The sequence below is a fragment of the Hevea brasiliensis genome, chromosome 17 (assembly GCF_030052815.1).
Source record: "Hevea brasiliensis isolate MT/VB/25A 57/8 chromosome 17, ASM3005281v1, whole genome shotgun sequence".
NCBI classification, from domain to species: domain Eukaryota; kingdom Viridiplantae; phylum Streptophyta; class Magnoliopsida; order Malpighiales; family Euphorbiaceae; genus Hevea; species Hevea brasiliensis.
The window spans coordinates 19,653,573-19,671,602 of NC_079509.1; the positions used below are offsets into that span (position 1 = coordinate 19,653,573).

The 18,030-nt window shown below is 31.0% G+C and overlaps 2 protein-coding genes and 1 non-coding gene across 3 annotated transcripts; 2 read left to right on the forward strand and 1 right to left on the reverse strand.

Moving 5' to 3' along the window:
• The first annotated feature begins 5,464 nt into the window (after nucleotides 1-5,464).
• Nucleotides 5,465-6,165, forward strand: LOC110641096 (stellacyanin-like). Its single transcript, XM_021792690.2, has 2 exons — nucleotides 5,465-5,654; nucleotides 5,814-6,165. Exons 1-2 carry the CDS (start codon nucleotides 5,465-5,467, stop codon nucleotides 6,128-6,130), a joined length of 507 nt encoding a protein of 168 aa, XP_021648382.2. The 3' UTR covers nucleotides 6,131-6,165.
• Nucleotides 6,166-9,630: 3,465 nt separating this feature from the next.
• On the forward strand, nucleotides 9,631-10,459 carry LOC110641100 (stellacyanin). Its single transcript, XM_021792694.2, has 2 exons — nucleotides 9,631-9,948; nucleotides 10,049-10,459. Exons 1-2 carry the CDS (start codon nucleotides 9,756-9,758, stop codon nucleotides 10,342-10,344), a joined length of 489 nt encoding a protein of 162 aa, XP_021648386.1. The 5' UTR covers nucleotides 9,631-9,755; the 3' UTR covers nucleotides 10,345-10,459.
• A 5,330-nt stretch (nucleotides 10,460-15,789) lies between these two features.
• Nucleotides 15,790-15,896, reverse strand: LOC131175709 (small nucleolar RNA R71). Its single transcript, XR_009145898.1, has one exon. It is a non-coding gene; the product is annotated as a small nucleolar RNA R71 (small nucleolar RNA).
• Nucleotides 15,897-18,030: the final 2,134 nt, after the last annotated feature.

An 18,030-nucleotide genomic window follows, 5' to 3' on the forward strand; every position in this document is an offset into this window, starting at 1 on the left:
CAGTAACAACTATCAGTTATATCAAATAGCTAAACTAAACATGCCCTAAATAGAAATCGATGAAACCACATAATACTTTTTTGTTTAAGAATTTTTCTAAATTTTTAAGTCAGTAAAATTGTTTAGAGTACTAGCTAGATAAGGATTTGAGGAATGATTTACCAATGAGTCTTTCTAAAATTAATTTAAAATTTTTGGGACTAATTCGACCCGACCTATATCTTAAATTTTGTATCCTGTAACAGAAACCACTAGAAGCTAACTAGAAAGATTATGAATTAGTTAAGTGGAGTGCAGGTTTATAATGCAAAAAAATCATTATGTTTTTTTATAAACAAAATCATTAATGCAAAAGATTACAATGGAAAGAAACACGTAGTAGCTCTAAAATGTGAGCACATATAGTAAAAGCATTGTCCTCTCTCCTCTCATATACCCAACTCTTTCTCTGTTCTCTTTTCTATCACTGAACTGACTCTTCCTCATCTCCATAGATATACTAAAGAGAGTAGAGCTGATATTTCCAAGGTCGACCTGCAGGACACTGAAAATTATGGCCTTCCGGTTGGACTGAATCATTTAACTGGTTTTTCTACAGGGTGCAGCAGCTGCAACCACATATACAGTTGGAGACACTGCGGGTTGGACAATTCCTAATAACTCTTCTTTCTACACTGATTATGTAACGCCCTCACTTTAGTTAGTCCGTACATTCTACTGTTCCCATGACTAATGTTGGTCCGGACAGTCAGAATGTCTGGAACTATATTTAAACTAGAGTGAGAAGTCATAAATAACCTAGATAATGATAAGAAAAATCAAGGAAAAATTTTAGAAATGAAATGCAATAAGGTTAAATGAGCTGAAACTACAGCGATGGGTAACCCTAACCGGAAGCGACTGTGAAGACAATTAGCAACCCTAAACCTGTGGAAAATCCTATGAAATAATTTATGGGACTCCATGAAAGGATTATTGAGGTTTCAATGACAATAGTTTGTTAAGAAAACACAAGGAAAATTAAATCAATCGGTACAGACAATTTTAGCTCAATGAGCAGAACGAAGGACATTTTGGTCATTTCGCCTTCAGAGGTGATTTTTGCCCAACTTGTCCATTTAAGTGAGTGAGGTTAATGTCCTAAAAAATGAATAAATATTGCTAAAATTTAATTAAAAATAAGTAGAAAAGAAAGAAAAAGAAAATGGAAGTAAAAGCTTAATTATGACATCATGCATATGCAAGCATGATGCAATAAAAATGTGCTAACCAATTAAAACTCAACAAGCATACTTAAACCTTATTAAAAAAAAGAAAAGAAGTCAAAAATTGGGAAAAAACAATCAGCCATCTTCTTCTTCCTATTGTGGCCGAACCATAGAGAGAGAGAAGAGTCCACTATTTTCTTTTAACCAAAGCTCCAATTCCCACTTAAATTCACCATAAAACCACTTACCCCCTTCACTAAAATTTATCCTTGCACCTTGGACAAGCTTAAGGAAGCAAAAAGAAGTGGAAAATTTGAAGTTAGGGAAAGCATAGGAACTCTTCAATTGAGGTTAGTGCTAGTTATCCCTTCTCTCTCTTTTTATTTTATATTAAGAACATAAATTGAGTTAGAAATTACAAGAAATTGAAATAAAATATATGTGTATGGATATCAAGAAATTAGGCAGCCATGGGGGGAGGTTGGAATTTGTTGATTTGTTTAAATTAAATTGCTTAGAAATGGTTTTTGATGAGTAGATTTGAAATTAGATATTGATTGGCATGTGTTGGATATAATTAAGGATGGTGAGGGTTAGGGTTGGTGAATAAATTGGGGATTTTATGTTTTGATGTTTAAATGGAGTTTTAATGGTCAATTAGTGATCATTTGATAAAGTTGGACCTTAAAATGAAAGCAATTGTAGCATTGAAATTGGAATTGGTTTGCTGCACAATTGTACCAGAATTTCTGGACTTGAGTCCACTGTGGTTGAGCTACAATAACTTGACTTGCGTAACTCCAATTGATACAAGGCTAATTGGAGGTGAAATTAGACATATAATTCCACGTTTTTGTTGAAGAAACCCTACTCAGAAAACTAACTTAAGTTAACCTAAAAATTGCCTAAATTTGGGTAACCAACATTCTGGACCTGGAAAATAACTAAATGAACAGTGTTTATTCATATGGCCATAACTCTGCGTAGATAGGTCTAAATGATCTGATTTTAAAATCCATGGAAAGCATAGACAATATAGAACAACTTTCATGAAGAACAGAAATCCAAATTCTGACCATAACTAATTCAAATTTCTAGCCAAATCTATGACACCAAAACTACTAGAACTAATTTTGTCAAAAAATTTTGGATAATAAGCAATCCGGCCAGCCTTAGTAAAAATAGCATAACTTGAGTTACAAAACTCCAAATGGAGTGATTCAAAAAAGGAATTAAAGAAGACACATCAAGGAACAACTTTAATGAAGAGAGTTTAGTCAAATTTTCACTGTAGAAAGGTCCAATGGAACAGTAAACCTAGGTGACTAAAACTAAAAATTTGAAATAACATCCATTGGACTTTGAACTGAATTTGGCAACCAGTGCCAACACATATAACATCCAAAATTTGGTATGTTGGTATAATTAGAATTAGCATACTTATTATTTGAGAAAAAGTCAATATTTTTGCTTGAATAATAAGGTGAATAGTAACCCCTAAGCATCAAATATAAAGAATCAAAGCATTAACTTTGTTAACATGGCCTAGTATGCCTAGTATGATTAGTTTGGATAGGTTGGCATACCAATAGGGTTTCGATAGCATTAATGCATATGGCTTCATGCCATTCCGTGATTTATGGCTCTTGTGGCCATATTGTGATATTATGGCTTTTGGCCATTTTGATACACTTGACATACTTGGCCTTGTGCCCGATGATTACTATAGCTTGTTAGCCATTCTGTTGCACACCTGGAGACACTTTGTGACCGATGGTGCGACGACCCGAGGTACTTGGTACCCAGTGCCAATTTACCCGTTTATCTAGTACAGTCAATTTACATAGGTTACTTGGGCAACTGAAATAAGTCTAAATAAATTATTACCAAATAATGAACATAAAAAAAGTACTAAATCGATAATATTATTAATAATTACCAAAATTTCAGTTTGTATAAAATATCAACATAAAGTTTGCATATGCATTTATTTTATTTTATTTTACTTTATATTGGTACCACTAAGCTGTATTACTTAGTGCGTTGTTGTTTGCCATGCGTAGGTACTAGAGACACGGATAGACCAGTAGACCTCATACTGGGTGAGAGTACAGATCTGCGTTGAGTCCCAAGTCACCTCCATTACAGTGCATCTTTGGTAGGACCATTAGGTTTCCTTTTGTATTTTGTATTTTGTATTTTGTAATAGACATTAATTTTTGGTCTTGTAAACTATAAACTCATGTACTTAGAGATTAATGTAATTATCTGTAAATTTTGCTAATAAATAAAATTTGAGTATTTCTTATTGAACTTGAGCATAAGTATGATATGAATAGAATGGAATGAAATTTATGAAGTGAGTTTGAAATATTGAGTTTTGCTGAATTTGTGTAGATGGTTGTTGGAGTGAGAATATGATGATTATATTGGAAGTGTTCTTAACAGAATTCGAAGAACTGTTTTTCGAATTTATAGCCGACACTCTACTTGATTTTCTGTAAAATTTGCAGAAATTGAAATTAATCAAAATTTCAATAAATGACATAAATGGCATGAACTTCATTTAAAAGCCTTTTAATCAATAAATTGAGAATCTAAAATTGAAATAAGATAGGATAAGATGCTCCGACACTGTAGACGGGTGAAGGGTGTTACATATTAGGTTGCAGATAAGACATTTAAGGTTTATCCTGATTATCCTCCAATGCTTTTTCTATATCCATAATTAATTTACTAATTATTTGACTAATCTTAAAAAAATTCTTTTTCCTTGATTGATATATATATTTTGAAACAAGAGGTTTCCTGATATAATATGAAACATGCATGATACTCCTAGTATATGCTAATTAAATTTCAGATAATTAGTTGTTGTCCCTGGCAATCTTTATATGCTTTTATTATTCATCTATGGACTATGAATGAGTATTTAAAAAACGCATCTTACCATTTGTTTTAGTATTCAATTGGAGTGATAGACACAATGTACTGGAAATAACATCGAAGGCAGAATATGATAGCTGCATAAAAACAAATGGAATTCTCAAGGAAAACAGTCCTGTAACGATCTCGTTCACAGAAAATGGTGCCCTCTACTTCATCTGCACCGTCGGCACTCACCGCCAACTTGGTCAGAAAGATTACTATCAAAGTTGTGAATGGAATTTCACCTTCACCAACTTCTTCACCATCAAACTCTCCACTAACCATCAGTACCTTGTCTCCACTACTTCTTTCTGCCTTTATCATGCATTTCCTGAACTCTCTTGCCTTAATTGCCCACATCGTCTACTGAATTGGGCTATATATGTCTGCAGTTTCTTTTTTTAGTTTGTGTTTGTGTATTACCTGTTACTGTTGTAGTCTTATTGATTGTAGCTAATCATCTTCTGATGTTATTTAATAGTAATCAATATTTTTCATCTCAATTGACAATCTATACTGAATTTCAATTGATATTAGATATTATTATTATTGAAATTATAATTAAATTACCACTTAATTAAGAATAAAAAAAAATATAAATCTCACTAGAATTTGCATAATAATTCAATGACCAAATTTGTAATTTAACCTACTCATATGCCATATATGCCATTGAGGCACATATAATAAAAAATATTTGTCTCTATGATATGGCTATATTGACCTGAAAAATTCTACATTGACATTGTCAATTTCGTAGTCTGTTCAAGTTGGAGGCATTATAAAATTGCTTTTTTTTTTTTAATTTTAAAATAAAGTGAACGATTCATATTTGTTAATTAATTGCATATATGACGAAACAATTTTCTTTTGGCCAAATCACACAAACCTTTGCATTCTTTTACGTTTTAATTTTATCATTTTAATTTTAATAATAAAAGTTAAAAGATTGGTAGAAATTTTAGGAGTGTACATCTTTAATGATGTGGGTGTCTAAGAGATGTCTGTGTTATGATTATTGATCATCCTTGATCTAATTTAGATCCATAATAATTAAATGTATACGATTAGATGTATTTGTTGTATTCTACCGAATAAATTCTTTGAAATTCATTAGTTGAGATACAAATAAAATTAGCCCGGACAACAATGAACCATAACTTAAAAAAAAAAAAAAAATCCATTAATTATCTCTGGTTATTCTTTTCCACTTCTCCAAGTCACGGTTTTAACTTGAAAGCTGGGCTGTTCCTTGCCAAAGCAAAGCACCTTTGAAGAGAAAGAAACATTGGCTGAGGGGGCGACCTCCTCAAGACCGATCAGTCATAATGGCTGGCCGTCAAAGCTCGGTTGTGTTATTGATGTTTACAGTGGCAAAATTATTATTTCAGGGCGCAAATGCGGTTACGAAGTACACAGTTGGAGACAGTTTGGGATGGACACTCCCTCCCAACAATTCACTTGGGTATTATGACTACTGGGCTAACAACAAGACATTTCTGTTAGGAGACTACCTCGGTAAGCAATCTTCATAGGATTAACAAAAAAATGAACTTTTGATTTAATAGGGCTTTGAAAATCTTCATCTACTGGCCTAGCTAATGACTTCGATAGCTAGTTTCTTACTAATAATGAAAATACAAAGTGATTTTTTTTTTTTTTTCATTCATTTATCAGTGTTCGGCTGGACTGGGATACATACTGTAACTGAAGTAGACAATGAAGATGAATATAATAACTGCACAAAGACAGGAATAGTGATCGTAACAAGAGGAGGAGTCAGTGTCCCTCTTAATGCAAATGGGACTCGCTATTTCGTGTGCTCTGTTGGAAACCCCTGCGAACAAGGTATGAAGGTGGCAATCAAAGTTGGAAGTGGAATGTCACCGCCACCGCCGCCACTGCCTCCCTCTGCAGCTCCATCCCTCACCGTTGGTTCCTTGTTGGCCGTTGTTCCCTACTCCTTTCTCATCTTCTTATTTAGTTACATGTAAAGCCTTCTTGGTGTACTAGATAATTTAATATTCATTACAGGGATTGGATTAATTCGTTTCTTGTAATTGAAAAATATGTAACTATGTGATCGGTTCTTAAGTTTACTAACTTTATTCTTTTCTATCCGCTCTTGTTTGGATTGCAGAAATGTGCCTCAAAAACAGAGAAATTACATTTTTAAAATTGAATTAATTAGAACTTGCAACTCTCAAATTTCAATGTGTTAGAATCAAAGTGAAGATAAGATGCTTTAACTACATATGTTTTTAAGGCTTCCTAGTTACTTTCTTCATTATTAACAGACAAATCATATTGGAATTCTTCTCTGCTTCAGCCGCTATCTTATTATTAATAGTTATCATTTATTAATATAGAAAATTTATATGGAAACAGACAAGTCCCATGAATGCAACGTCTATCGCCTAATTGGACTTCTCATTTTGGTTGTGTTTACTGACTTCATTTCTTCCTGTAATACCACCCATACAACTTGATTTAGGTCGTGAAATCCACTCATTTATGGATTTTCTTTTTTTTTTTTCTTTTTTTTTTTTATCTAAGATCTAATTTAATATAAATTTAAGAAATAATTATAGAATATAGCAGCAATTTTATTAGACAATCTAGGACGGAGTCAGAAAATTTTACTTGAAGGGACCAATGTAATAACTAAGCTACATACTCGAGCGTAGTCAATTGACCACATAACTTAATAAAAAAAAAAGTATATAACATATAAAATATTTTTAATAATTTTCAATAAATTTTTATCAAAATTAATAATTATAAAATGAAGTTAACCACTTTATATTTTTTATTAATATATGTACAAAGAGTTGAAGTAACTATATAATTTATTTAAAAAAATATTATATAATTTATTTGTAAATTTTTTTAATATTTTAAATGAACTTAAAAATTTAAAATATAACCAATGAGCTTTAATTCAGAGGTGTTGGAGTTATCTCCATGTCTATGAGGTCATCAAATTTGAGTCCCAATCAAACCCCATTGTAAAAAAAGAAAAAAAAAAGATATACATAAAAATATTTTATGTTTAAAATCTATTAGGCAGCATAGATAAAAAGAAAAATACTATTAATTTACAATAGTTGTTTTAATATTTAAATTTATTAAAATAATTATAAATTTTCTTGATTATTAAAATTTATTTTTTGAAATTAATTTTTTATTTACAATTATTTCAAATTTTAATTGTTAAAATTAAATATATATATATATTTTTAATTGTTAAAATTAAATATATATATATATATATATATATATATATATATATATATATATATATATATATATGATTGATATATAATTATTTACATATATCTAAAATTGATAAATTAAATAAATGATTATATTAAATAAAATTTTTAACTCGAGCATTGAGATTATATTAAATATAAAATTAATTTAAAAAATAATTAATTACCCTTATTATTTATATATTTTAAAGGAATAATATTACATAATAAAGAAATCCATAATATGGTATAGTTAAAAAAAAAATTTAAGGGTGCCAAATAAAATTTTATTAAATGTATGATAAAAATAAAAAAGAATTCAAATATTTCGCATTATTTTTATCATAATAAAATAATAAAAATTATTGAAGGGTCAATAATTAAAGTAGAATAAAATTTTTAAAGAATATACATAAGAATATAAGAAATTTTTAGGAGGGTGGGTCACATTCCCACTAGCCGCCCTTCCCTCCACCCCTGAGGCGATCCTATATGAAATTATAAACCAAGATATAATAACAAATATGCAATGGTGAGTCTCATAAAACAGTTATTTTATTATGCTTTAAAAACAGTTTTTTTTTTTCAAAAAATTATAATTATTTTTTCATCTCCTTGTTACACTATGATTTATTTGTCATTTCATATGTTAATCTATATGAAATAATGGAAGTATAATATAATTTTTTAAATTCAATACACAAAATGTATGATGAAAATTACATATTAAATTCATAAATTTCATTGTCTACAGTGAATCTAGTAGGCAAGAATTTCCCTCATTCATTACAATGTTTTGAAAGTTCAGTAAAGCCATTCAAACCCAGGAAGCCATACTCCTTTTTTATTTAGATTTAAGTATATAATTGGGCCTAGCCCAATTTGTCTCATCTTTACCTAAATCTATATGCCTCCAAAGGTAAAAAATGATAAAAATTAAACAATTTGGCCTAAATTGTAAATATAGCTAAAAATTTAATTTATATTAATTACATATATGATTTTTAATGTTAATAGTTTAGTTATGTCCAAACATAAAAGAATATATGTTAAAACTCTTAAATTACTAATATGACATATTTTATTGAAAGAATTTCAGATTAACATCCAATCCAGCAACATATAATTTATTAAAAATTTGAAATTATGGCATTGTCCAAATTAAAATGTGCATTTACCAACAAGCTGTTAAGGCAAAGATAGAATCTTAGAGGCTTAAAATAAGAGGTAGCGATATGCTTTGAACAATTCTCATAATAAAAATAATAAATCTCACTATCTTGTTTCGTATAACTAATTTTGATTGATATTTAAATTCAATTAAATAATAAATAAAAAGACTTAAATTAATATAACATATTTTATATTAAAATTATTTTTTCAATCTTATTTTAAAAGACGCTAAAATTAGTAAATTTGAAAATTAAATTAAAATTGTAGTTTATCTATACATACTAATAAAAATATTCTATAGAATTGTCTTTTATTGCCATTTTAGAATGAAACAGTATATAGTTGAAAATCCTTGACAAGAATCTTCCTATTAATGGAAAATTTTTGTATAAATCTAGTTTATTACTAAGTTAAGATATAAATATATAAGACTCACATATTTAATAAATGTGTCGCACCATATATTATATGTTTTGGGTCTATAATAGACCGAATTTAGACATAAAAAATCCCTAATAATAATTATACTATGAAAAAAAATGTTATTGGTGATGTTTCTTCTCATTCTTAATAAATTATATTTGTATTTGGATCTATAATGAATCAAATTTAGATGAAAATTTACCTTGCCATTGGTTTCTTTGCTTGCACATTTTCAACAAATCTAACACCATAAATTATAGTTAAATGGTTGTACACGGATACACTTCATAATTTTCTATCTATTAACAGGATTAGAAAAAAAAAATTCAACTTAATACTACATGGGCAAATCAAGAGTGATATCACCCAACAATAACATAAAAAAATAAAATAAAATAAAAAGCGTGTGCATGCAATATTTTAATATAGTGAGAATTAGTTATTGTAGTATTAATAATTTGACAAGAAAATTCTACAGAGACAATGTCAATTTTCCAAGATTGCCAAAAGTGCATGCGTATGCTAAAAGAAGACGCATATACGGTTTGTAACCTGAAGGAACGTGTCTGGGTTTCCAATTGTATAAAATTGAACTAGTCTGGATATAGTGCAGCCTAATCTCTCTCTATATATAGGCCTTGAAAGGACACCCACCAATGCATATCCATTCTCATTAATTCCTACCCAAAGTTACAGAGATCAAAAGCTAGCTTTAAACAGAAAGATACATTGGAAAGCAACCTGAGCTGATTAATTACCAATTAAGATCATGTCTAGCCGTATAAGCATGGTTGGGTTGTTTTTTATTGTTTCAGCTGTGGCAATATCATTACAAGGTGCAAATGCTGCTACAACATACACAGTTGGAGACAGTTTGGGATGGACCATTCCTCCCAACAACTCTGTTGGGTACTACGAGGACTGGGCTAGCAACAAGACATTTCAGATTGGGGACTCTGTTGGTAAGCATTACTTCATTATTCTAGCTCTTTGCTTTCTGTCCAAACTGAGAAATAGGCATATACGCATCACCAGGCTAAGCTATATGTATGTATTTCTTAGTGTTCAACTGGAATGGGACACACACTGCAACTGAAGTATTCAGCGAGGAGGAATATGAAAATTGCACCAAGACAGGATTGGTGATAGCGACGAGCGGAGTTTCTGTTCTTCTTAATGCAAATGGGACCCGATACTTTGTGTGCTCCGTTGGCACCCACTGCGAGCAAGGTATGAAGGTGGCGATCAAAGTTGGAAATGGGATACCACCACCACCCTCAGCAGCTCCTTCCCTTCCCGTTGGCTCCTTGGCTGCTGTCATCTCCTCCATATTCATACTCTTCTTCAGTTACATGTAAATGGCCAGGTCTATACAGATGTGGCCTTGTATTTCTTTGATTGGGTGTGACTGATCTTTTCTATCCTCGTTCATTATCATGTTCCAGGATTTTTTTTTTCCTATTGTAATAAAGCTGTATGTTAATTTGTTTGATGAAATAATAATAATTTATTGATTTTAAATTCATAAAGCAGCTTTTATTTAATTTAATTTCTACGGTTGCATTATTTAATTTCTAAGTGCCTGTTGAGCACCTTTATATATATCATCTAAAACATTATTTATATATTATCTTCATCTATTTTTCATATGTGACATTTGAACTTTACATTATAATTAAAAAATATTGAACAATCTTATTTTTATAAAAATTTATTAGTGATAGATTAAATTATTATTTATTTCACTTAATTACTTTTTGTATAAATATTTATTATATTTAATAAAGATAAAGAGTAAAATTAAAAAAATAATAAAATTAAAAAAAATTAATACTTCTTAGTTTTTTAAATACTGACAAATAATTATATATATATATATATATATATCCCTAAACACCACAGATAAATAAATGAAAAGATTAATTGAAGTGATAAGTAAAATTAATTATAAGCATTTTCAAAAATTTAAATAATGAAGTTAAATATAGCTTGAACCTAAAATTATAAGCTAATATTAGTAATCTTCGGCACTGATATTAGAACTATTTTAAATTTATAAAGTCTTGAATTTAAATCTCAACCAATGTTAATTATATTAAAAAAGTTATAAGCAACATATACTGATTGAATCCAATTATTTTGTCATTTTATTATCTTTATTTATTGTCTTCTTTCTAATTAATTTAATTTAATTAAGTTTTTTACTATTACACATTTGATAATTATTAATTAAAAATTGGTATTTCTTTCTAGATCATCAAGTGTTCGTGAGAGATATAAATACTATTGAAAACGATGTGCCACTTAATTGTTAGATTTCAGAAAATTAAGTAATAATTACAAATTCAAATAAAACCATTTAAGTTTGTCGGGGGAAAAATCTGAAAATTGACTACAATGTGATGTAAAATCCAAAATCAAGGTGGGTGGATGTCCTTACTTTTTCGTATGCATTCGTCTAGACAGTTGTTACAAAATTTTTTTATATATTAATTTATCTTTGCCTTGACTCTTAAAGAAATTACTTATTTGTTTATTATTGAACTTTACATGAATATTTTTAGGTCGTGAGGTATTAAATTTAAATTTCAATCAAAATCAATTCTATAGGAAATAAATGTACAATAATTTCACATCTTAAAATGTGTACATCAATGGGTTATTTATAAATTATTTCAGTTTCTTAATAAAAAAATATTATTCTTATCAAACCATATATATTTAGAAGAATTTCCATTGTACTTACATTAAAACTAAAATTTAAGATATTTTCGGAACTTTATAGAATTTATTTTTTTCATTTAGAATGGTTATGGATTGGATTTATTTAAAAAATGAGTTAATTGAGAAAGTAATGGAGAAAGTGGGGAAATAAAAAATATTAAAAAAAATTTGGGGAAATAGAAAAAGGGAAAAAGGAAGCAAAAGTGAGCGAGGATAAACCTATAAAGTGTGTTTCCCTCTTATTTTTCTTCTTCAAAAGGTGGAGGGTTGGTCACTTGCTATAACTTTAATTCAAATGGGTCCATTCAAAATTGTCCACTGCAACTGATCTGCACTATTAATTTTCTTTTCATAAATTAATTCCAAAATTTTTTTAGATGCCCATTAAGTATTAATATGTGCACTACATTGAATGATTTATTTTTTTTAAATTTCACAGCATAATTACATTTAACTTCTGTATTTTGAATATTGGTATGGAGATGATGTCTAACAAAGCTAAATGGTGAAAAGAATTCATATATCCGATTCTATTTAATTTAGAATTAAAACTTATTTGTTGTTGTTGTGAAACTCCAAATTATAATGCATTGAAACCCAAATTGTTTGTGTTATCTTCTGTTAAGCCACCCCAGTGTGGCCGACCATCAGTGACATTTTGCTGCATGAAATTAAAGCAAGAAGGGCTAAGGATGGAAATCTGAGAAAGCAACACAATTAAAATGGCAAGGCAACCAACAAATTTCTCGTAGGAACACCGAAAACAAGAGATCAAGAATACTGTTAAAAGAAAACAAGAAAATCATTACACCCAGTGGAAGATAAATGTTCTATAGGATGTCTAAGATAAAGGAAGCTCGACTTTCTTAATTAGCTCGCTGCTCTGGGCTCTAGCTGGACAGTTACATTCATCTACATATGGGTGAGAACCTTACAAGACAAAGAGGTACCTACAAAATATTGCACTCTCGCATAAACCACTAGAGAAGGCAGCCATCTTTTATTTGCCTCTAGATGGAAACAGCTCAAGAATTGAAGACATAAATCATTGCTTTAAGAACTTTACTCACTGTAGACAAAACTAAGGAGAACAAAAAGAAAGAGCATTCCAGACCAATAATAAACGCCATCAAACCAGGGAAAAGCATTTACAACATCAACTAGGTAAGTTATAGCCCCTAGTAATGCTTGAACCGCCTAAAGTCTGGCAGAGTAGCTCCAAAAGCCTTAAACAAGACTTCAAAGGGTACTTCCTTCCCACATTCACATCACTTGGGAAAACAACCAAAAGGAAGTTATGCCTGCTCTTTCAACCCAAACTGCTCTTCCCATCCTACTGCTAAGACCATCACTAACTGAAGCTTCTCAAAGTAGCTAGTGTAACTTAAAATACCAGCACAACTTATAAACAGGCTCGTATGCCATGCTAGACTGAAAACCTTCAAATGGATCCTGATCACAGCAATCGTACCTATAGCAACCTCTTGAACCATTTCCAATCAAGGATAAACAACAAGAAAATCATTCTTGATGCCTTTCCGAATTCTCACGATGTCTTTTCTCTTAGTCATAGCTTACTTTCTAAACTGCCATTTCTGTTCAGAATATTGATACATGCATTTTGCATAGTCATTTAGGTTTAATTTCATGGCCATTTCATTTATTTGTTAGTTACTTTTAGCTAATTTTATTAGTTATTTAGATAGTTTTTCATAATTATCAATTTTTGGGTTAAATTGTAATTTTATTTTGTTTTATAGGTAAAATGGTATTTTTGAGGGACTAAAAATAAATTGTGCCAGTGAAAAGTGATTTCCATAGTAAAAAATGTCAAAAATAAAGCTTGAAGGTTGAAGAATGCAAAATTACCAAAACTTGCATAACCTGTTGCACAAGTTGTGCAGTTCTGCACAAGAAGAATAAGCAAATTTTCAAACCTACCAAAACCTGCATAAGTTACTGCATGACTTATGCAGATTCGCTCCTTACTTATGCAACTTCGCGGAATCCTGCATAACCAGCTGCATAACTTATGTAGTTCCAATCCTCACTTATGCAGCATCACAGAAAAGAGCATAAAACCTGTCGAAACTTGCATAACTAGCTGCATAACTTATGCAGTTCACTTATGCAGTTTCATGGAGGACTCCAAAGCTTGAAAAACCTGCATAACTTATGCAGCATCATGGGAAGCACCTGGAACCTGCATAAGAAGCTTGCACAACTTGTGCAACTCTTCATAATGAATTGGCAGAAAGATTCTCTCACGTGAACTTCACCTCAAACACACCATTTTAGGGCTACTTGTAAGAAGAGTATAAATAGTGTCCTTATCTCATTTTGGAAAAGAAGAAGAAAGGAAGGAAGAAAGAGGAAAAGCAGAAGAAACATAAAAAAAAATAGAGCAAGAAGGGCGTCACTTCCCTTTTCTGCATCAGATTTGGATTCTTCCTCTTTTCTTCACTATTTTCTACCTTTCTTGTATTGGGTTTCTTAGTTCTTAACATAGTTTCAAGTTTTATTTCCATATTTACTCAGAATTTCTTGTAATTATTATGGATAGTGAGTAGTTTTTCATAAATTCTGGAGTTAGATGTAACATTTGAGATATTTTGTGGATTTTAATTGGGTAATCCATATTTTGTGATTTTTATGAGGTTTTATCTATTTCTTGTGTGCTTAATGACATGCTTGGTGTAGGATCCCATTAAGTATTATTCTTAATCCATGGTTGAAGCATCGAAAGGAGAAAATCCTATGATAGATAATCAAGAAATTGGACTTAATTAACTTAGATCTAGAAATAGACTAAGGATTGAGAGGATTTACAGATTAATTAAGGAACCTAATGGGTTTTGATTAATTTTAACTTCATGAAAGTAGGATTAAGTTAATGAAGGCACTCTTTGTCTCACTTGAAAGGGTATTCAAAGGATTTAAGAATTAATCTCTTTGAAACCCATAATTTATATAAGATTGGACAACCAATTTAAAAATCTCAAAATAGCTTGAATATGAATCCCCAAACTCTGGAATCACCCTTTTATCATTGTTAATTTTTAATCGAATTTAATTGCTTGTCATTTTAATTCTTGCCATATTTCAATTTGCTCATTTTAATTTACTGCAAATTTAGTTGAATCTTCATATTGGTAATTAGATTATTAAATTTTGCATATATAGATTTCTCCCCTCAAATTCTGTCAATCTATCATTTGAATTTCAAAATTAGTTTAAATTAGTCAATTTTTATATAAAAAATTCAATCATTAACACAACTCTTCGAGGGAACGATATCTTTTCTATATTACTTGTATGACATGCACTTGCGGTTGGGACACATCAAGTTTTTGGTGCCGTTGCTGGGGAGTTGTTTGTTTAAGAATGAATTCTTGATTATTTTAGTTGTTTATAGTTTTTATCTTGTTATTTTTTTCATTTTGTGTTTGTTTGTTCTTTTTAGGTACCCTTGATCTTTTATGAGAAGAGCTAGAAGCACAAGTGACACATCCTTATTGTTTAATCCTGAAATTGAGAAGTTTTGTAGAGCCAACAAGAAAGAAACCAGAAAAAGGAAAGAAGCTTTGAGAGTAGTAGAAATTGAACTAGAAATGGCTGAAGAAAGAGTTAGAATTAGTGGTGGCAATGGTGGAAACAATCTAAATAATGAAAATGCAGCTCATGGTGAAGAAGTTGTAAACGCTAATGTGCCTAGGGGAAGTATGATGGATCATGCATTCCCTCATTTTGATGATTTGAAAGAGAGTATAGCAAGACCAAGAATTGATGGAAATAACTATAAGATGGATTTTGGGGTACTTCAAATGATTCAAAATTCCCAATTTGGGGGACATCCTTCAGAAAATCCACACACATATCTTAAGAAGTTTACTATGATTTGTGATATGCAAAAATAACTTGGAGTATCTGATGATGCAGCAAGATTGAAGCTATTCCCATTCTCTTTGAATGATAGAGCATTAGATTAGCTTGATTCTCTACCTCACAATTCTATTATAAATTGGGAGCAACTCACTAATGCATTTCTTGCACAATATTTTCCACCTATAAAAACTTAAGAATTGAGGAATCAAATGATAGCTTTCAGACCAAAAGAAGATAAAACTCTCTATGAATCATGGATGAGATGGAAGGAGTTAGAGAGACAATGCCCACATTATGCCATTCCAAAATGGATGATAAACTGGAATTTTTACAGCAATGTTACTCCTGCAATTAGAGGGATTATTGATGCTCAAATAGGAGGAGAATTTATTATGAAGCAAGAAGATGAAACTTATGAGCTGTTGGAGAAAATTGCAAAGAATACTCATCTTTGGAGTAGTCCAAGAGGATCAGCTCCAACTCAAAAGAGGCAAGCTACTGGAATGTATGATCTTGACCCATTCAATATGATCAATGCCAAGTTTGATGCACTTACAAATGTTTTGGCCAAGAAAATGGAAGATTTAAGTATGTTGGTCCGTTCATCATCATCATCTGGAAGTTCACAACAAGTTGCTTATGCAGAAGGAACTACCAGCTGTGGAGTAGACTATGGAGAGCAAGCTGCATATGTTGGTAATTATGGGAACAAACAGATGGGGAATCCTTACTCTCAAACATATAATCCAGCTTGGAGGAATCATCCCAACTTTTCATGGGGAAATCAGCAAAACCAAGTTCCAAATCAGAATTTTCAACCACAACAGCAATAAGGAATTCCATATCAGCAAAATAGGCAACCATTGCCTAATTTTTAGCAGAGAAACATGAATCCTCCACCAAAACAGCAAGAACAAGGTTCAACCACAAAAGCTTTGTTACAACAAATTCTTGTCAACCAAACTAAGCATGATGAAGAGATGAAATAAATGAAAGCAAGGCTAGAACAGATGCAAACACATAATAGAATGTTGGAAAACCAGATTGCACAACAAGCATCTTCCTCAGGTACCAAGTCTTTTGGAAAACTTTCAAGTCAGCCAAAAAACCCAAGAGAGCAGTGTCAAGCCATTACTTTAAGAAGTGGGAAGGTTGTAAACAATGAGAAGAGTGAAAAAAGTGAGAAGAGAAAAATGAGAAAGAAATTAATGAGAGTGAAAAACGAGAAAGTAAGAAAGAAAGTGCAAAAAAAGGTAAAGAGAAAGTTGAAGAGAAAGAAGAAAAGTATATACCTCCAAAGCCCTATAAGCCACAACTTCCATTTCCACAAAGATTTCAAAAAGCTAAGCTTAATAAGCAATTTGGGAAGTTCTTAGAGGTTTTGAAGAAGCTATACATAAATGTGCCTTTTATTGATGCTCTTTCACAAATGCCTTCTTATGCAAAATTCTTAAAAGAAATTCTCTCAAATAAGAGGAGACTTGAAGACCATGAAACTGTAGCTTTGACATAAAAGTGTAGTGCCATACTCCAAAGGAAACTTCCTCCTAAGCTCAAAGACCCCGGAAGTTTTTCAATTCCATGCCATATTGGAGAATCATGTTCTACAAAAGCTTTATGTGATTTAGGGGCTAGTGTAAGCATTATACCCCTCTCCATATATGAAAAGCTCAACATGAGAGATCTTAAACCAACCCACATTTCTCTTCAGTTAGCTGATAGATCAATTAAGTATCCGAAAGGGATTTTAGAGAATGTGCCTTTGAAGGTTGGAAAGTTCTATATCCCAGTTGACTTTGTCATTTTGGACATGGAAGTGAATTCTCATATGCCAATCATTTTGGGGAGGCCTTTCCTTGCTATAGCTGGTGCTTTGATTGATGTGAAAGGTGAAAAGCTCACTCTTAGAGTTGGAGAGGATGAATTAGTTTTCAACATTGGCAATGCCAAGAAGAAGCAACATGAAGATGTAGACTCTTGTTTGAAAGTTGATATAGTTGAAGAGTTAGTGGAAGAGCACTTTAGAAAGAGTTATCCGAAGGCTTCTCTTGAAAATTGTCTTATCCATGAATGGAGTACCAATGATGAAAAACCAAAAGTGGCAGCCTTTGACAACAATTGAAGAGTAATCCATTTTTTCCAATGGCACAAGTTTTTCAAATTAAGCAAGTGGAGAAAAGAGAAGTCAAACAACCATCTCTCAAAGAAAAAAATGCACCAAAGCTGGTCAAGAAAGAAATTGTTGGACTTTTAAACAAAGAAATTGTTGGAAAGAAAATGAAGTATAGATTCATTGAAGCACCTATTGAAAATGGAGGCAATAAATTCCAATTTCGGTCACCATGAAATGCACTAAGAGTCCAGCTAAGGACTATAAATTAGTGCTCTTGGGAGGCACCCCAAGTCCCTTTATTTTTCTTTTGTTGATTTACTTT